General features: G+C 40.4%; 1 protein-coding gene across 1 annotated transcript in view; it reads right to left on the bottom strand.

Moving 5' to 3' along the window:
- Positions 1-15,180, bottom strand: part of LOC311037333 (uncharacterized protein) — a gene marked incomplete at both ends in the record, with an annotated part of 559,758 nt that extends 544,578 nt beyond the window's left edge. Inside the window, 5 exons of the mRNA XM_084046460.1 lie at positions 944-1,099; positions 1,266-1,315; positions 1,409-1,548; positions 10,308-10,632; positions 15,029-15,180. Coding sequence (XP_083902586.1) covers positions 944-1,099; positions 1,266-1,315; positions 1,409-1,548; positions 10,308-10,632; positions 15,029-15,180 — 823 coding nt within the window. The remainder of the gene's footprint in view (positions 1-943; positions 1,100-1,265; positions 1,316-1,408; positions 1,549-10,307; positions 10,633-15,028) is intronic.
- Positions 15,181-17,967: the final 2,787 nt, after the last annotated feature.

Consider the following 17,967-nt stretch of genomic DNA (forward strand, 5'->3'; position numbering starts at 1 on the left):
TATTTGGCCATTTGATAAATAACCAGAATTACTTACATGAAGCTAAACTTTATATTCTTCATCTATTACATAAATTACATGTATAACTTTTGGCTAAATACGTCTCAAGTATAATTTGGAATTTGTTGTAAATCATTTGATTTCAGGAATTGGGTCTGGCCTGAGGGCTTATCTGGGCATTCCTGCGTAGTCCACAAAGTTCCTGCGTAGTCCACAAAAGTGGACTAGCCTATCAGCGTGCTCGCTCATTGTTCTGTGATTGACAGCGGAAGTTGACCAATCAAGTGGAACCCGAGTGAGCCCGAATGGAGCCGAGTGCAGCCGAGTGAAATGGAACGGCGGCCATTGAAACTCTGACCGCTGTTTTATTCTGTTTTAAAACTTCAAAACGCTCTCAAACTTATTTTTGTGGCACGGAATGTACTTTTAAGATGTTTTTCGGATAGCATTTAGTTGTTTAACTTCATATATGTGGTCAATTAATCATGACAGAGCCTATTTTATTTTTTTTAAATCTGAGAACCGGCAGGGGCGGGCAGTGCCACGCATGTATCCGAATAAAGCAACCTATTTTCGGCATGGCCCTTTCAAAAGTCCCCTTGCGTCACTTTGCTCTGGTGGTGGTGGAACGAACTGCTGATTGGCTGAAGGGGAACGAACTGCTGATTGGCTGAAGAGGTTGTCAGTCAATTGTACTAATCCCGCCCAGCTCCAGCCCACAGCCAAAAAGCCAAATAGACTTTCATGCCAGACTCACAACTGAAATCAAATACAAATGAGATTTCCGGAGGGAGGGGTTTATCAGGCTAATCGGACACATCCTACTACTGAAAGAGCGACAGCTTGTGCGTTTTCCAATGTTGACATTGCTCTCAGAATGTCTCTCCCCTGTCTCAGTAGTGGAGTAGTCAGACATACATGTCTGACTACATAATGATTTTACCTCCAAAAGAAGGCCTCTTTTTGGGCTCAGTATCCCAGCATATCTTCATGAGGTCGACCAGATCTTCTAATCCAGCTGCTTTCTGAACATCTAGTTTGTGAAGATCGGGTCTGTCTCCCCTTGGAATCCTGAAGGTCAACAAGGACTGATCCACCCCTAAAATAAAGGAAACATATTGTGTGTGTGTGTGTGTGTGTGTGTGTGTGTGTGTGTGTGTGTGTGTGTGTGTGTGTGTGTGTGTGTGTGTGTGTGTGTGTGTGTGTGTGTGTGTGTGTGTGTGTGTGTGTGTGGTAGTGAGTGAGTGAGTGAGTGAACAAATTACCTGGATAGGGACTCTCTCCAGTAAGAATTGTCCAGAGAAGTATACCGTAGCTTTATAAAAAGGGGAAAGCGTTAGAAAAAGGTTTTCACACAATAACATTTATTTGATGACTCTGTATCAACAGCATTCCGTCTAGAGTTCACCTGTAAACATCGTAGGAGCGAACACGACGGTATGTATATCCAAAAGCCTCAGGGGGCGTGTAGGCTAGGGTGCCTCCTTTGTTTTCGTGGTTGGTCGACAAAACACTGTTGGACACCGTAGACAAGCCAAAATCTGCTATCTATTGAAAGAAAGAGGATGAAAGTACATTTTAGACATTTATGCTTTTATCTAGGAAAAGATTTATGAACAGCATCCACCAGGCTACCATCAGACTGTTGAATAAGACCTGATCACCTCTATCAACTGGAACACGTTACTACAAATAGACTATTTTTCCTCCCTTGATGTTCATATGTTGCTCTGTACAGACTTTACTTTCCCTGTGGATCTGCCATGTGAATGTATTTATTTAGTCTTGTTTAGTGCACCTTATGTCTAATGTACAGTACCTGCTGCTATGTGGACCTACCAATGTGTTGCCACTTTCACACCGTATGTTTAACCTCATGCACACACTGTATATCTGCTGGTCTGATGCTGTGTGTATCAGAGCATACGAGCGGAGTGGAGTGGGACATTTTTAATTGAACGTGGAGCTCGTTTTAAAATGGGTCAGAGCGGCTTTGGAGTGAGGACCGTCCTCTGCTCCGATGCCGCTCAGTGCGAGGACCGTCCTCTGCTCCGCTCAGCGCCAAATCGCCAATCAACACGTTTGAGCATGTAAACCGGCCCACAATGCACCTGTGCTTTGTATACACCACTATTGTGCTTTAAAGTAAATCCCCCAACAAACATTTGCCAGGTAGTTTGCCAAGTATTTCAAAAAACTAACAGACAAAACGTACAGGTGTACTATTCATGTGAAAGAAACAGAAGATGGTGACGATGAGACGGAATGTGGTGATAGTATTACAGTCAGCAAAGATTGTTTTTGGAATCTGAAAAGACACATCGCTAGGAAACATGACGACATACTTCGCCAACATACTCAGTGGAAATCTAAAGGTTATCAGCCATTTAGAAATTGGTAATTTGCAAAGCCAGCTTATACTGTAGGTAGGCTAGACCTAATAAGCATGCATTTGTTTTATAGATAAAGAGGCGCAGCAGCAACAAAGAGAGAAACAGAGTGAGCAACTGTAAAATTCCTTCACTGGGAGAAAAGGCCCTACCGTGACACCGGGAAAGAATAAGGGAGCTGGATGAATAACTTTTTTAGATGATTTACATGGACTACGAACTACTAAGTAAAGGAGAATGTAAAGGAATGCAACACTTTGCCAGTATGGCCCAACCAGGTTATACTCCACCCTGCTACAATGGGTCCGGGACACTCTTGTGCCAAATACCATGCTCTAAATTGAAGCCAAGAGCCAAGCTGAGAGATCTACTGGACATGGGTGAAGAGTTTGTTCTCTCAGCTGGCTAAAGGGCAAGCAAACTGTCCTTGCCATTGTGGCGAGTTTCATAGATGGAACGTTCCCGAGTATGAAAAATTGGAACATTCACCGACTTGTGATTCAGGTTGTGATTAACAGTGCCAGCAACATGATGAAGGCATTTAATATCCTCCCTGACGCTGAAAGAGGAGAAGGAGGATGATGAAGTGGTGTCCGATGATGAACAGGAGGAAGAGGCTGAAATTGCCAAAAGTACCTGCGCTCTAACAAAACCAAGTGGACGAGGTTACCAGTGATGTAGAGGATATGATGTAACAGTACTTCACCGTGTCAAGTTTACATCTGCTTCAGTCAGCTATTAAAGACACCATTAACAAGCATGATGATATCACCTGTTACTTAACGTTGGGAAGCTGGTGAAAAGTGTGCGCAAGAGAGCTCTGAAGACGGAGGAAACCGACCGTCTGGGTTTACGACCCACCACTGCTTGCCCGATGCGATGGAGCAGCAAGTTATGTATGATCGAGTCTGTCCTTAAGATGGTCGAAAAATATCCATTGTGGCAAAGCAAATTTAAGTCTACTGCTGCAAACCTCGCCCTAAACGACATGTGTCGAAGTATTGTCGCCGTTGGCTGACCTCACACACAAAGTCTACACGCCACATTATACATTTAATAATGTAGCTGTCGAACATTCAGAGCATACTTGCCAGCATTAGCCATAAATGGACACCACTGCAAGGTAGACCAAGGCAGGATGTCCGGAAACCCATATAGGATGATAAATGATCTATTCAGTTCCGACCTTTAGTGACCTATTCAATCTCAACCTTCCCATATATAGAGATCCCCATATATGGAGACAACCCAAGTATATATGGAAATTACTAACATACCTAGCTCTGACATCAGATAATCCCGGAGCCCCATATTTGTAGACAACCGAAACATCCAAGACTGACAGACCCTATCTTTGGGCATAACTGACATCGCATCGCTTGCTCCATATACAGATATGACTGACATCACCAATGACACCAGGGTAACAAGGAAAAAATGACATCAAGAATGATGTCATGGTGGGCAGAGAGAATCAGAATCAGGTTTATTGTCACATCACAGGTTTACAAGGTAAAAAAGTGGGTGAAATTCGTTTTTGTACATCATTCCCATCGCAACGTTAATTTCCATAGAAAGAAGAGTGGGGAGAGAGAAGAAGAAGAGGGGTGGGGGGCAAGTGGGAAGGAGATCAAACAGGAAAACAATAGAAGGCCAAACAAGTTTTGGCCTTCTATTCTAACAAGAGTTGGCAGCAGCTGGTTACTTGTAGGATGTGGGTTTGTGAGGGTGTGTGATTTCTGCTATGTAGGTGATTGATGTGTTTGGCATTGGTAGTTATAACATAGTATATTATGCATATGTTATATATTATATATAAATGTATTATATTGTCGCTGTCCAGCAGGAACCAGCTAACTAAAAAGATGAGTGTTTTGGAGGTAGCTGGTTCCTGTTGGACAGCAGAGATATATTAAATTAATTATTGTAATAAAATGTTAGATTATAATTTTATATATTATAATAATATGTAGTATAATGTATATGATATATTATAATATAATAAATATTGTATTAATGATGTAATCTATTATATTGTTATATATTTTTAAATATAATAATATATTATTATAATGTTTTATGATATTGTATATATATGATATAACAACAATTAGATCATATGCATATAATATAAATAATGTTATGAGATATAAATATAAAAATATGTATATATTTATATACATTTATATATGTTTTTTAAATATATAAATATACAAATGAGCCATAAATGAGCCAGTCTTTTGAACGGCTCTGTAAAAGGAACGAATTCCTTAAAAGAGCCATACATCCCATCTCTATTGTGCTGGTGATGTACGTGGAATGTGAATACTGATTAAGTGTAACATATCTATTGGTAAACATACGTGTGAACTACTGCGAAACTTGCATATGCTGTGATTAGCACCACTTCAATAGCACAGAAAGGCATCACCTTGAAGCACCATTATTACCTGAAAAGCTGTTTGAACAGCAATTATAGGTTACTAAATTATGTATAGGCGATATGTTTTGGCAGTGGTGGAAAAAGTACTCAAAGTGGTAACTTAAGTTAAGTACCAATATTGCAATATAGAAATACTCTGTTACAAGTTTAAATCCATACAACTTAGCAAGACACATTTTTGGAACAAAATGCCTCAAATCATGAATGAAGTGTCCGTTTGCCGTAAAAGGCCTAAGAAGAAATGCCACCCTTTTCACATTGGCCTATTATAGCGCCACCAGGAGGCCATAATAACCTACCTGACCTGGTGGAGACCTGTGCTCCGAGGAGCTCTTTTTCTAGTTCTTAATATTATTACTAGTGGTGGTGGTAGTAGAAAATAGCAGATCTACAAGCTATCAACATAAATATGAAATGAGCCATAAATGATATGCCAAATATCAACAACGTTTTAGAGACAGGGGCAAAGCCCAACCACCAGTCTTTACAAGTACCTTCACAGAAAAACATGGGAGAGGTCTATATCAAAGAAATCTGTCATTTACTCCTAAATGTATTCAAATATTCTGTATTGGGCCCTAAATGTACTGTAATTGAGGGGGGGGGCGTATTATATGTATTTAGCCCCTCATTTGTAATGGAAATGTATGCTGTTAGGGACTGTTTGTTATTTAGTTGGGGGGGGGGGGGGGGGGGTTTCCAGATGTAATGTATTTCTTTTTATTTCCTTGCCCCCTCCCCCCCGACCTCCAAATACTTGTCTGTACCCCCCGCCCCGAGTGACTGGAGGAAAATGCATGCCCCCCCCCCCCCCCCCCCACCCAATAAACCATATTTTTTTATATTGACACCAACAATAGGAGTAGAACATAAAATGAATGCTGATCTTTTCTGAAGTTATTATAGGCGAATTTAGCGCCCTATTTCACGTCGGGGTCCATTTGGTTCCATGTGTCCTCTTGAGGTTACAGAAACAGCGTAAACGAAAGAAAGTCTGCAACACAGTTTTATACAAGCCTATGTAGTCTACTGGGGGTCCCTGCTTGATCTCTCTCTCAGCTAAGGGGTCCTTGACCTGAAAAACGTTGAAGACCCTGGACCTGGGTCCTGGATTGTATCATTATATACATTTAATCCAGTATGCTATTTTTATGTATTTATTATGTTTTAAAAACATAGCAGACCTACAAGCTCACAATGCGTCGCATCCACGACGCGTTGTCAGCTTGTAGGTCTGCTATTTTAACTGCGGTCACGCTGGCCGCTCTTCAGAGAGACCGCAGTCTATTTTAGGAATCAAGTAAGCTATAGCAGCAGACAAATAGCTGCATTAACAGTGAAAAGTTGTGAAGCAGAATTTGTTTTAAACGCAAGCAGTACACCCAGAAACGCCATTGTGGTATGTGTGTGTGTGTGTGTGTGTGTGTGTGTGTGTGTGTGTGTGTGTGTGTGTGTGTGTGTGTGTGTGTGTGTGTGTGTGTGTGAGGGGGGGGGGATCTCAATCGCGAGGGAGAGCGGTCCGAACGGAACCGACAAAACATTCTAAAATACTGGACCCGGCCCGAAACGGGACCGAGGAAAACTGGACCCGTTCCGAAACGATCCGAGGTTAATCCAAATGTACTACACCCGGTCTGACCGGGTCTCGTACCCAACTGGAGTAACCCGCCACCATCAATCTAGTGGTTACCATTTGCGCCTGGCAATCTCTGCTTCTCACCCATTGACTTGCATGTTAAATGATGGCTGTTTCCCTTAAAAATAATCGATCATTTCAGGAGCAAGAGCTTCAAAATCTCTTCTAAATCTAGTCAACAAGGCCTGTAGTAGGCTATGCACTGGACAAATGTGCATGACATTATTTCAATAAACTAAAAACATGGGAAATGTTAAGAGGGAGTAATGGATACACAACGGTCGACTGTCACGACCGTCATGGATGAACTTCAACCTGGTGTTTACACTTTCTCCATTTATGGCCCGTACATCTACATAAACGTTCATATTTCAAATATAAAGTGCTTATCCCATGGCGACGGATGTTACATGTATACGGACTCTCAAGTACCTGTATCATTCGTATTGTTCAATAAAAAGCATTTTAATCTGATCGGTGGCCATTTTCTCCACATGCTTTCAGCTGAGTGACCCTTTCGGTTGGTAGGTGTATTGCCCTCCGATACATTATGAAAAAATGGCCACTGATCGGATTAAAATGATTTTCATTGAACAATACAGAATATACGGGTACTTTTGAGAGTCCCGTGCATAATTGTAACATCCGTGGCCATGGGATAAGCACTTTATATTTGAAATCTGAACGTTTATATAGATGTACGGACCGTAAATGGAGAAAGTGCAAACACCAGGTTGAAGGTGATCCTTGACTGTAACAGGAGTTTTCATGTACCACAGGCTACAGACTGCACTGCAGTAGCAGACGCAGTTAGTAAATAGACGAACAAATTAATTCATTACTTAAACGTGCGGAATCCGAAACAGGCAGCGCTGTGATTCTGAATTGTGTTACGATTACGGTGATTAGTAGCCTATTATTAACACCACCTGGGCGAGTAAGTCGACTCGTGTAACTTTCCTGACGACAGAAACACACACACGCTGTTAAGAGAGAGAGAAAGAAAGAGCGAGCGAGAGAGAGAGCTTCCAAAGCCGAGCACAGCGCGTCTCCGCAACACAGACTGGTGTTAAGTCAGTGTTGTGTTCTAGTTTTTTTGCGGAAGGTATACGCTACGTTACGATGAGTACATTTACTCGAGTACTGTACTTAAGTACAATTCACAGTCACTTTTCGCCTCGCTGTATATATACATACTATATAAAAAATACCGGAGTAACGCACCATGTAATAACGGTAACTGAGTTACTGAATTAAAAAAAGAATGTGTTAGAGTACTAGTTACTGAAAAAAATAACGGCGTTACAGTAACGCGTTCAACACTGAGCACAACATACTTAATTGCACAATGGTGTTGCGTGCTGTAAATAGCAGATCTACAAGCTCACAACGCCTCCTATTCATGACAAGTTGTGAGCTTGTAGATCTGCTATTTACTGCGCACGACACCGACACACTCCTAAGTCCAGCTGAGCCCAGCACTTGGGTGTCGGGTTAAGATCTTGATATGATTTAACTGGGGATGGATGCTTTGTAGTTTGGAGATCGTTGTGTGTGTGTGTGTGTGTGTGTGTGTGTGTGTGTGTGTGTGTGTGGGGAAAGGGGTGGGGCTAGGCCGTAGCTGTTACACAGAGCTCTGCTGAGGAGCTCTGCTTCTATCAGTGTCTGCAACTCAAATGGCCATTCTGTGTGTGTGGAATGTCTGACGTTGAATTGGGGGCGTGCACTCGGCAGAATGCTTTATAGGTGGGCGGAGCTAAGAGGAAATTCCTGGCATAACTTGCCGCACGATCCATTAGGTCAGAGATGTTCCATCTCTGCCCAACAATCATCGGTAGAAGTACGACTAGCTGGCCTTACAACCCAGTTAAGCATCACAGCGGCTCCTGAGTCCGGTTTTAAACACCAGCCGATTATTGTCTCCGCCAGGTGAGGCTTGACATAGGTCAAGCCTCACGTGACACGTGACAATACGTTGAAAGAGTGTGCTCTGATTGGCTAGTGAGACGCATGACGTATAGCGGCCTATAAATACATGTGTCACTTTGAAAGAGTCTTGGCGTCTTTCAAAGTGAGGTAAGACAGGAGTAATCACGAAATGGCTGATAAATGGCGGAGTAACACTTAAGACAGGATTAATCAAGTAACACTTAAGACAGGATTAATCAAGTAACACTTAAGACAGGATTAATCAAGTAACACTTAAGACAGGATTAATCAGGAACAGTACTGGCGGAGACCTGTGCTCCGAGGAGCACATTTTCTAGTCTGTCTTTTTTTTTTTTTTTTGTTATTTTCGGGAAATTTTAGCCTAAGGCCAACAGCACTAAGTAGTATAGATGGAGGCCTAAGCAAACACATTGAATGTGCATTTTCTTTAAGTGTGTTTTACTGTGAGACGTTTTGTAGTCACGTCGATTTAGTTAGTTAATTCATATAGCCTGCATTATCCTTATGCTTATGAAATTCTGCAGGAGAATCTAAACAGTGCTTTTATAAGTTTGTTTAACAAGATTATTGTGTTGTGCAGTCTACTTGTATTCAGTTGCCTAATAGCCCTACGGCCTCCTCCGACATACATTTGTCAGAATGTCAGAATTCTTACTTGGCCAATATACCTTGGTTGGTGAATTTGAACTTGGTCTGTTTTCATTACTCTTCTTTGGAATTTGAAATGTATTCAATGACATTTAAATTATGTTTGTGTGATTAAATATATTACCTTAATATAATAATGTACAAAATAATAGTTAAATACCTCATTCTTATTTTAAATGTTACAGAAGACAGCTAGGCACTCTTAATTAACTACACTAACTAGGCCTAAGCATTAGTATATTATGGTAATATGTTTGCTACCTAGGCTAATAATTGATATAATTAATACATAACAAAATCTTGGCTATTTTAGGTAGGTACTTTATTCATCCCCGAGGGGAAATTTGAAATGCTCCAGAAAAGAGCACACTGGAAATGAGGGTCTGTGTTTAATTAGCCACTCTCAGGAAAACACAGCTTTTCTTTAGTTAAATGTATTTATTTTTTGCTGCTGAGCGGACGGACTTGGGAGCGGTGGACGTGCAAATCGAGCTGAGCGACGGAGTGGGTCGGTGTGGAGCGTGAGGGGAGATCCGCATGAGCGATTAGTGAGCGGGAACACTAACCTACAGCGCACTGAGCGGTAATTATCTCCCCTCGACTCCGCTCATATGCCCTGGTGTACAGTATATCTCTGCTGTTGGGCAGAAACCAACTACTGTATGTCCAAAACCAAAATATAAACTTTTGAGGAAATGAAAAAAACAAAAAACATGTTTTTAGAACAACACATCAAAGTTAGTATGGTGACTTCAAACATTGTCAGATACTTGAATGCATCTTTATATTATCATCACTTTACCCAACTACAGCTCAAGTGGAGTTAGGAGGTTTTTGACCAGTGATGTGGAGATTGTTTTGTCCGTCATTGATTTGAATGATGGACAGATGGGGGGAAAAAACCTTTGTTTATCTTCCGCTCTGCAGCTGCTCTGTGTGCCACACAGGGGAAAGGGGGGTGGAGTTAGGCGGTTTGACCGACATTTTGAGGATCCAATGGAGTTAGGAGGTTTAGTCAGAAGCGCTTTTTAATACTTTTCATTGTAAAACCCACACACAGATGTAAAGGGTAATCAATAGCACTGATTTATTAAAGAAAATAAAAACGTTGAAATGAGAAGGTTTGTGCCTGACAGCAACAATGTGTATGTATATCTTTATCTTTTTATGTTCTATTTGACATGCTTTTCTAAACGTTTGATCCCCCCCCTCCACTTGCATGCATGGATATATACTGTACCTTGGCATTTAAGTTGGCATCCAGTAGTATATTGGCTGGTTTCAGGTCCATGTGTACTATGTCTTTCTTACTGTGGAGGAAGTCCATGGCCTGGGCCACCTGGTGGGCCAGACGGAACGCCAGGGAACACGGTGGAGCCTTAGACAGGGTCTGCAGAAAGGACTGCAGGGAGCCTCTCGTCATCAGCTCCATTATTATACCATGTCTCTTTTTAGAGCCCAGGCCAGGGGGACAGCCCCGGTACATCCCATAGACCCTGGGTACATACTGGTGGTCGGCAGCTTCCATGTAATCAGCCTCTCGACACAGGGCAGCATACAAGGTGCTGCAGTATGGCAGGGGCCAGGTTAGGAGGAAAGAGACAGCAGGTACAATCAGTTACATAAAACTGAAGATTATGAATTAAGTGATTCATGTAAATCAACCTAATAGTGCAGTAACAAACCCTCAAAAAGAGCCTTAGTTTTTGGGATACCCCTCCCCGGAGTAGAACAAAACGGGACATAGTTTTTTCATATCTTTAGGATGTCCCCTTCGTGAAATGGATTGTCCCAAGTTTTACTTTTACTGCAAAAGTCATGAAATTGATCCATGAAGTGACTCACCACATAGGCAAAAAAAACGCCTACCCTGAAAGTGGGAGCTCCAAGTAAATCCTCTGTCATATTCTACCTGCTGGTTGCTTTTAGATCATACTTGCACAGATGGTCTACAGGTAGTGTCCCTACATCCCAAAACAATCAGAATGCAAATTTGTGGTTCTATTGTGAATCAGCAGCCTTTTATATAAGGCCTTAAATAGGCGGAAACAGCAAAAAGTTGACTTTTCTGAGCAATATTTACTTGTAACTTTGGTCCAGCTCTTTATCAGGGGTAGAACTAGATGTGACATTGTTTTTTCATGTCTTTAAGATTTCCTATTCCTGAAATGGATGGTCAGAAGTTTTACTTTTACTGCAAAAGTCATGAAATTCATCCACAAAGTGACTCACCACTGCCAAAACACGCCTACCCTGAAAAAGGGAGTTCGAAGTCAATCCTTTCTCATTTTCTACCTGATGTTTTTTGTTTTACATCATTGCACAGATGGTCTACAGGTAGTGTCCCTACTTCCTACATCCTAAAGCAATCAGAATGCCAATATTTGGTTCTATTGTGAATCAGCAGCCTTTTATACAAGGCCTTATTATAGGCGGAAATAGCAAAAAGTGGACTTTTCTTAGAAATATTCACATGGAATACTGGTCCTACCCTTCTATCAGGGGTAGAAAAAAACATCACCTTTTTTTTCCATAACTTTGACTTCGCTTCATGAAATAGATTGTCCGAATTTTTTATTAGATGTCGAAATTCATGAAATGTATCCATGAAGATTTGCAAAAAGAAAAAAACAATGGCGAAAAGTCCCTACCTACCTAAGTTAATCCTGCTTCATTGACCACCTACTGGTTGGATTTACATCATATTTGCACAGATTGTCTACAGGTAGGACCCCAACACCCAAAACAACCAGAAAGATATGTCCAAATATTCTGTATTGTGAATCAGCAGGATTTTAGGCTCCTAGGGTTTGTTAAATATTATATTATGAAGTTGTTGTTTTTTTTCAGAGTTACTTCTAATCCTAATATATTACTGTAAAATGCCTGCAAACAAAATGACTGCTTAATAACAGAACATGTATTGTGATACCATGTTTTTACCCACTCCATATTCATGTGGAATCTAAGGATGTTTCTCAGGTAGGCCAAATATCCTGATGCCTCAAAACAGATGGAATGACACAATATAGTTCTATAAGCCTTCTATGGTAGCCAGACTTAAAATGCAGTATGGGCTAAGTAGAATACACTACTGTGTGCCATTAATGAATAATCATCAATCAGCAGCTTATTCTCAATTTCATATATTTATTTACTTTTTTGAGCAGTGTGAGGGGGGGGGGGGCTGACTGACGGGGGCCAAACTGTTTTCCATAAGCTGCTGATTGATGATTATTCATTAAGAATGGCACACAAAAAGTGTATTCTACAGCATGTACTTAAGCCATATTGCATTTAGGTTGCATGGGCTTATAGAAATATATTTTGTCATTCCTGGGGCTTTGAGGTGTGGAGATATTAGGCCTACCTGAGGATCATAGATTCCATATGAATATGAAGTGGCAGGGTAAAACATGGTATCAAATTGTATTCCCTGAAGCAGTCATTTTGTTGCATTTGTAGGCATTTTACAGTATTAATAGATCAGGATTAGAAGTAACTCAGATTTGTTTATGCCTTTAACCAGGCCCAAAGCCTATAAAACCCTGCGGATTCACAATACAAGACAATTTTAACATTTGTCTGGTTGCTTTGGGGTGTATGGGTCTTACCTGTAGACAATCTGGGCAAATATGATCCCTTTTTCATGCAAGGTGGGGGCAGTTCTGCACTTTCTTGGTGCAGAAACTTTATTGAAGAATGTCATGACCTTTGCAGTCAATGTAAATAGTTTGATGGTTGATAGTTAGATGACAAGTCAAAGTTATGAAACAACAAGGTCAGGTTTTGTTCTACCTCTGACCAAAATCACAAGTGAATATTCCTATTTCTGCCTTGAATAAGGCCTTACATTATATAAAGGGCTGCTGGACACTACCTGTACGACCATCTGTGTATAAGTACAATGTGAAAACAACCAGCGTGTAGAAAATGAACTCCCTATTTCAGGGTAGGTGTGTTTTTGCAGTGGTGAGCCACTTCATGGATGAATTTCATGACTTTTGCAGTAAAAGTAAATTTTGGGACAATCCATTTCATGAAGAGGACATCTTAAAGATATGGGGGAAAAAACAATGTCACATTTTGTATTACCGCTCAAGGGTCCTTCTGGCCGATCTTCACGGTCACAACTTTTTTCTGTTCTGGCCCCACAGTGGTGGAATGAACTCCCCACTGATGTCAGGACAGCAGAGTCACTGCTGAAAACCCACCTCTTCAGGAAACACTACCCTTCCTCTTCGCCTTGCCTACTTGTTGTTAACTAGCTGAACAAACTCTTGTTTTATTGTTTTATTGGATCTTGTTTATTCAATACACTTATTTGCTTTAGCACTTGCTCATTTGCATTTGATTTTCCTATTTTGCCTCATCTGTTTATGAAAGTAGGTAGCTGATATATTGCACTTTTACTTTAGCGCTAGGTATACTCTTGGTTGCTTGTTTTAGAAGAGAATGCACTTAATACTTCTGGTGATTAGTAGTTTCGTTCCCTACTATGTTGAATGCACTTATTATAAGCTTTGGATAAAAGCGTCTGCTAAATGACTGTAATGTAATGTAATGTACCCCTGATAGAAGAGTAGGACCAGTATTACATGTGAATATTCCTCAGAAAAGTCCACTTTTTGCTATTTCCACCCATAATAAAGCCTTATATAAAAGGCTGTAGACCATCTGTGCAAGTATGATGTGAAAACAACCAGCAAGTAAAATGAGAATTTTAGATTGGATTGGATTGAACGCCCTATTTCAGGGTAGGCGTTTTTTTGCAGTGGTCACTTAATGGATGAATTTCATGACTTTTGCAGTAAAAGTAAAACTTCTGACCATCCATTTCAGGAGGAGGACATCTTAAAGACATGAAAAAACAATGTCACATCTAGTTCTACCCCTGATAAAGAGTTGGACCAAAGTTAGTATATATAGTATATATTGCCCAGAAAAAGTCAACCTTTTGCTATTTCCGCCTATTTAAGGCCTTATATAAAAGGCTGATTCAATAGATTGGCATTCTGATTGTTTTGGGATGTAGGGACACTACCTGTAGACCATCTGTGCAAGTATGATCTAAAAACAACCAGCAGGTAGAAAATGACAGAGGATTTACTTGGAACTCCCACTTTCAGGGTAGGCGTTTTTTTTTGCCTATGTGGTGAGTCACTTCATGGATCAATTTCATGACTTTTGCAGTAAAAGTAAAACTTGGGACAATCCATTTCACGAAGGGGACATCCTAAAGATATGAAAAAACTATGTCCCGTTTTGTTCTACTCCGGGGAGGGGTATAGTCAACTTTTGGGCTTTTGGTTCCTGCACTATAATTCATAATGCTCATCTCTGCCAGGCCAGAACATCTTTTTACTTCTACAGATCTTCTAGAGTTTCTCCAAACCTCAAACATCCACATTCTCTCTGTAGCCATGTGATCAAGATGCATTAGCCAGATTTTTCAGATTCTATTCCAATTGGATGCAGGTGTTTTTTTTTTTTTTTTGGATGGGCCCACTTTGCACAAAATGCCATGAATCATGAACACCAACGTCCAATCTGCCCCAAATTTGAATCACCAATTGAGGGGCATCTAAACAACACAGCTATTTCACACAAATAAATGTCACTGTGTGTTGTCAACATGTCAGTCATGTGACAATGCCATACATTGTACATTTCTTACAAAAAACGCCATATGTCATGAACGCAACACCTAATTATCCCCAAATTGGAATCCCATGTTGAGGGGACTCTATAGAGTGCACCTTCATACCACTTTAACTTCTGCCCATAGGGAGCGCTACAAATGTGAACAGTTGCACAGTCTGCTGTAGGCTACAGCCTATTTCCCCCCCGCAGCTTCCTGGTGTACTGTCGCTTGCACCCTACAACTGACACAGCCATGGGCAGGCAACCCGGCCTGGTGGAGATATGCGCTCTAAAAAGCCTACTTTTATTTATATTTACCCATCATCACGATCAAGCAGCTTAATGACCACTTTGATGCCCAAGTCCTTGTGTGTGGCCTTATAGACCAGTCCAAAGCCCCCTGAACACAGGTAATCCCAGTTCTCCAGGCGTTCATCACCAAATGTCTCTCTGGCACGATCTCTGGCCATCTGTCATCATGAAAAGGTTCAAATCTAGATGGAAATAGTTATAGGAAAATGTATAAGACAAATTTGCATTCTATCATTCAAATACAGTACATTTATGCTGGGTTTCAACTGGCAAGTCTCCGCACCACACAGCACCGCACCACACTGCATCACACCACACCACACAATTTATAATTTATAATTTAGGCATTTAGCAGATGTCTTAATTCAGAGCGACTTACAGTAAGCAAGGACAACATAATAACGTGTCCCGATTTGCATGATGTTTGAACACAATTTGTAGGAGTAATATAAAAAAGAAAATTGTGTTTAGTGCAAAAATCGGCCTAATGGTGGAGCTATAATAGGGCAATGTTAAAAGGGTGGCATTTGTTCCTCAACGTAGTGTGAATGTGTGTGCAAAGTTTCACCGCAATAGGACGCTGCGTTTATGATTTGCGGCATTTTGTTCAAGACGGGCCACTCCTGTAAACTTTAGATGTCAATCATAGCCAATCAGGATGAATGTTAAATTCCGTATTGTTTATCCATGATACATGACTGTTTCCCAAACGCGTCCAAGCGATCTGCAAGGGACTTTAGATGGAAGCACCGCCCCTTCATTTCTCTGCCTCCTACGTCAGTTGTTAGTGGATTCTGATTGGCGTTGAAAAACTGTTGTAGTAAAATGCATTAATCTGTGAGACTATTTGCCATTGTTTAAGGAGAATTAAGGAGTCAAGGCATTCCTTCTCCTCAGTTGATTTTATTAAGGAGAGAAGATAATTACTTACATGGTTACAGAGGACAGGACATGGCAGCTTTCAGCAGGAAAAGAGACAGAGTAAAACACAGCATTGACTTTTATACCCCGCTTTCTATAGAACTGTGCACGAGGTGTGTGTGTTGAGATCCACATGTCCAAACGGTGTGGATCCCATATGTGTGTGTGTGCATCAGTGTGCACGTAGGTGGGTGTGTTAGGCTATTGTGTGAGTTGGTTGAAACAATATACTGGTCAACTAGGGTAAGATGACCCCAGGATACAGGCCATCTGGATCTCCTTAGAGAATGGCCCTTTTCTCTCCCCTGAGAGGGTGTAGGGTGTCCATACCTAATCAGGAATGTCTTGCTAGGCTGTGTGTCAGCTTTAAGTTTGGCCAGAGTAATCAATGGACTATGTTTTATTAGGCCTTTGTAGTATTTAGTAGTATGCATAGTTATATCATAATGTGGGTGCATCACAATATGGGTACTGGTATATTAGTGTATAATGATATGTGATATTATGCATGGATGCATGTATATAGGTACAAAACCATGTGTTGCCCTAGATCACTGTTAGTCATTGACCATAGGGGCATCCAGTGTGTGGCATCCTGTGGGGGATGTGTCTCTCTAGATCTGCTCTTTGTGTGTTCATCTTAGGTATTTTTAGACTATATGATTATTAGACTATATGCTTAGTTCTAATATACTACATTGTCATGGCCGACAGCCGCGTAAGTAATAATAATAATAATAATACATTTTCCTGCTATTAAAGTGCCGTTTCATTAAGTTTTAATATACTATTAAACTAACGTAAACATATAATCATAGAATATGTTATTATTTAACATATTATATGATTATTTGATTGCTAATTTCGCCACGTCGGGTGTGTGTGTGTGTGTGTGTGTGTGTGTGTGTGTGTGTGTGTGTGTGTGTGTGTGTGTGTGTGTTTACTGTTTGTGTGTGCGCGCGTGTGCGACCATAAATACCGTTATAAGAACTGTATAGTATAATGCTCACGATGCTTTATAGAAATAATCATAACACATTTTATTGCATAATTTAATGCTATTTATTTTTACTATTTTTACTTTAATTACAGGACCAAGTAAAGACACGTAGTGATGATAATAAATATGATATTATTATTATTGATCATAAAGTATTTATTTTAACTATAATGGAGGACAGGATATTATAATCACAACTATAAATTAATGCATTAAAGTAAGTGTGATTAATTACAATAAATATGATATGATTATTATTGATCATAAATTATTTCTTATAACTATAATTTTACAGTGCTATAAGCAGGTTGTGTTACAATGCATTGTAAAATGGGTTGCGTTAAGAAATGTTAATCTGGGGTGAAATCTAACCATTATGATCAGTTAACTTTTAGTATCGTTCCACTGTAAAACAATATGATAAATTCACAAGTCACTCTGATTAAAATAATGCAAAGCTTTACAAACAAAAACTGGACTTCTCTGTTTTCATATACATTTCTCAATAGGCTACATGTTGATTCTGAATATTAGTTTCAAAACTCATTTGCCGAAATATACTGTAGCCCTGTGTGTGCTGATCTGATCTGACGATGATGATCTGACGATAACGACGATGATCTGATCTGACACAAGCACACGCACACGCACACGCACACGCACACGCACACGCACACGCACACGCACATGCACACGCACACGCTCACACTCACTCTTCTCCTTGTCATTGGCCAGCGCCAGCTGTCATTCTACACTCCTGGGACATGATTGGACCGTAAAGCCGACACCCGCGAAACGCGAAAGGCGCTAATTTGATTAGATATAATATATCATCCTTTTTTCATTTGTCATCAATAACCGATACACAACTAAGATCATTAACTGAGACGCTCGCTGTGATGACAGATCATAACTATGTAGCTGCAGCATCCTCTGTTGGGTAGGTTATTAGTTTGTTTTATAAATGACTGTAGCCTAATGTAATGTAATGTTTTCAAGGATATTATGGTAATAGGTAGGCTAA

Source organism: Gymnoscopelus microlampas (genome assembly GCF_963454915.1).
Source record: "Gymnoscopelus microlampas genome assembly, chromosome: 21".
Lineage (NCBI taxonomy): Eukaryota > Metazoa > Chordata > Actinopteri > Myctophiformes > Myctophidae > Gymnoscopelus > Gymnoscopelus microlampas.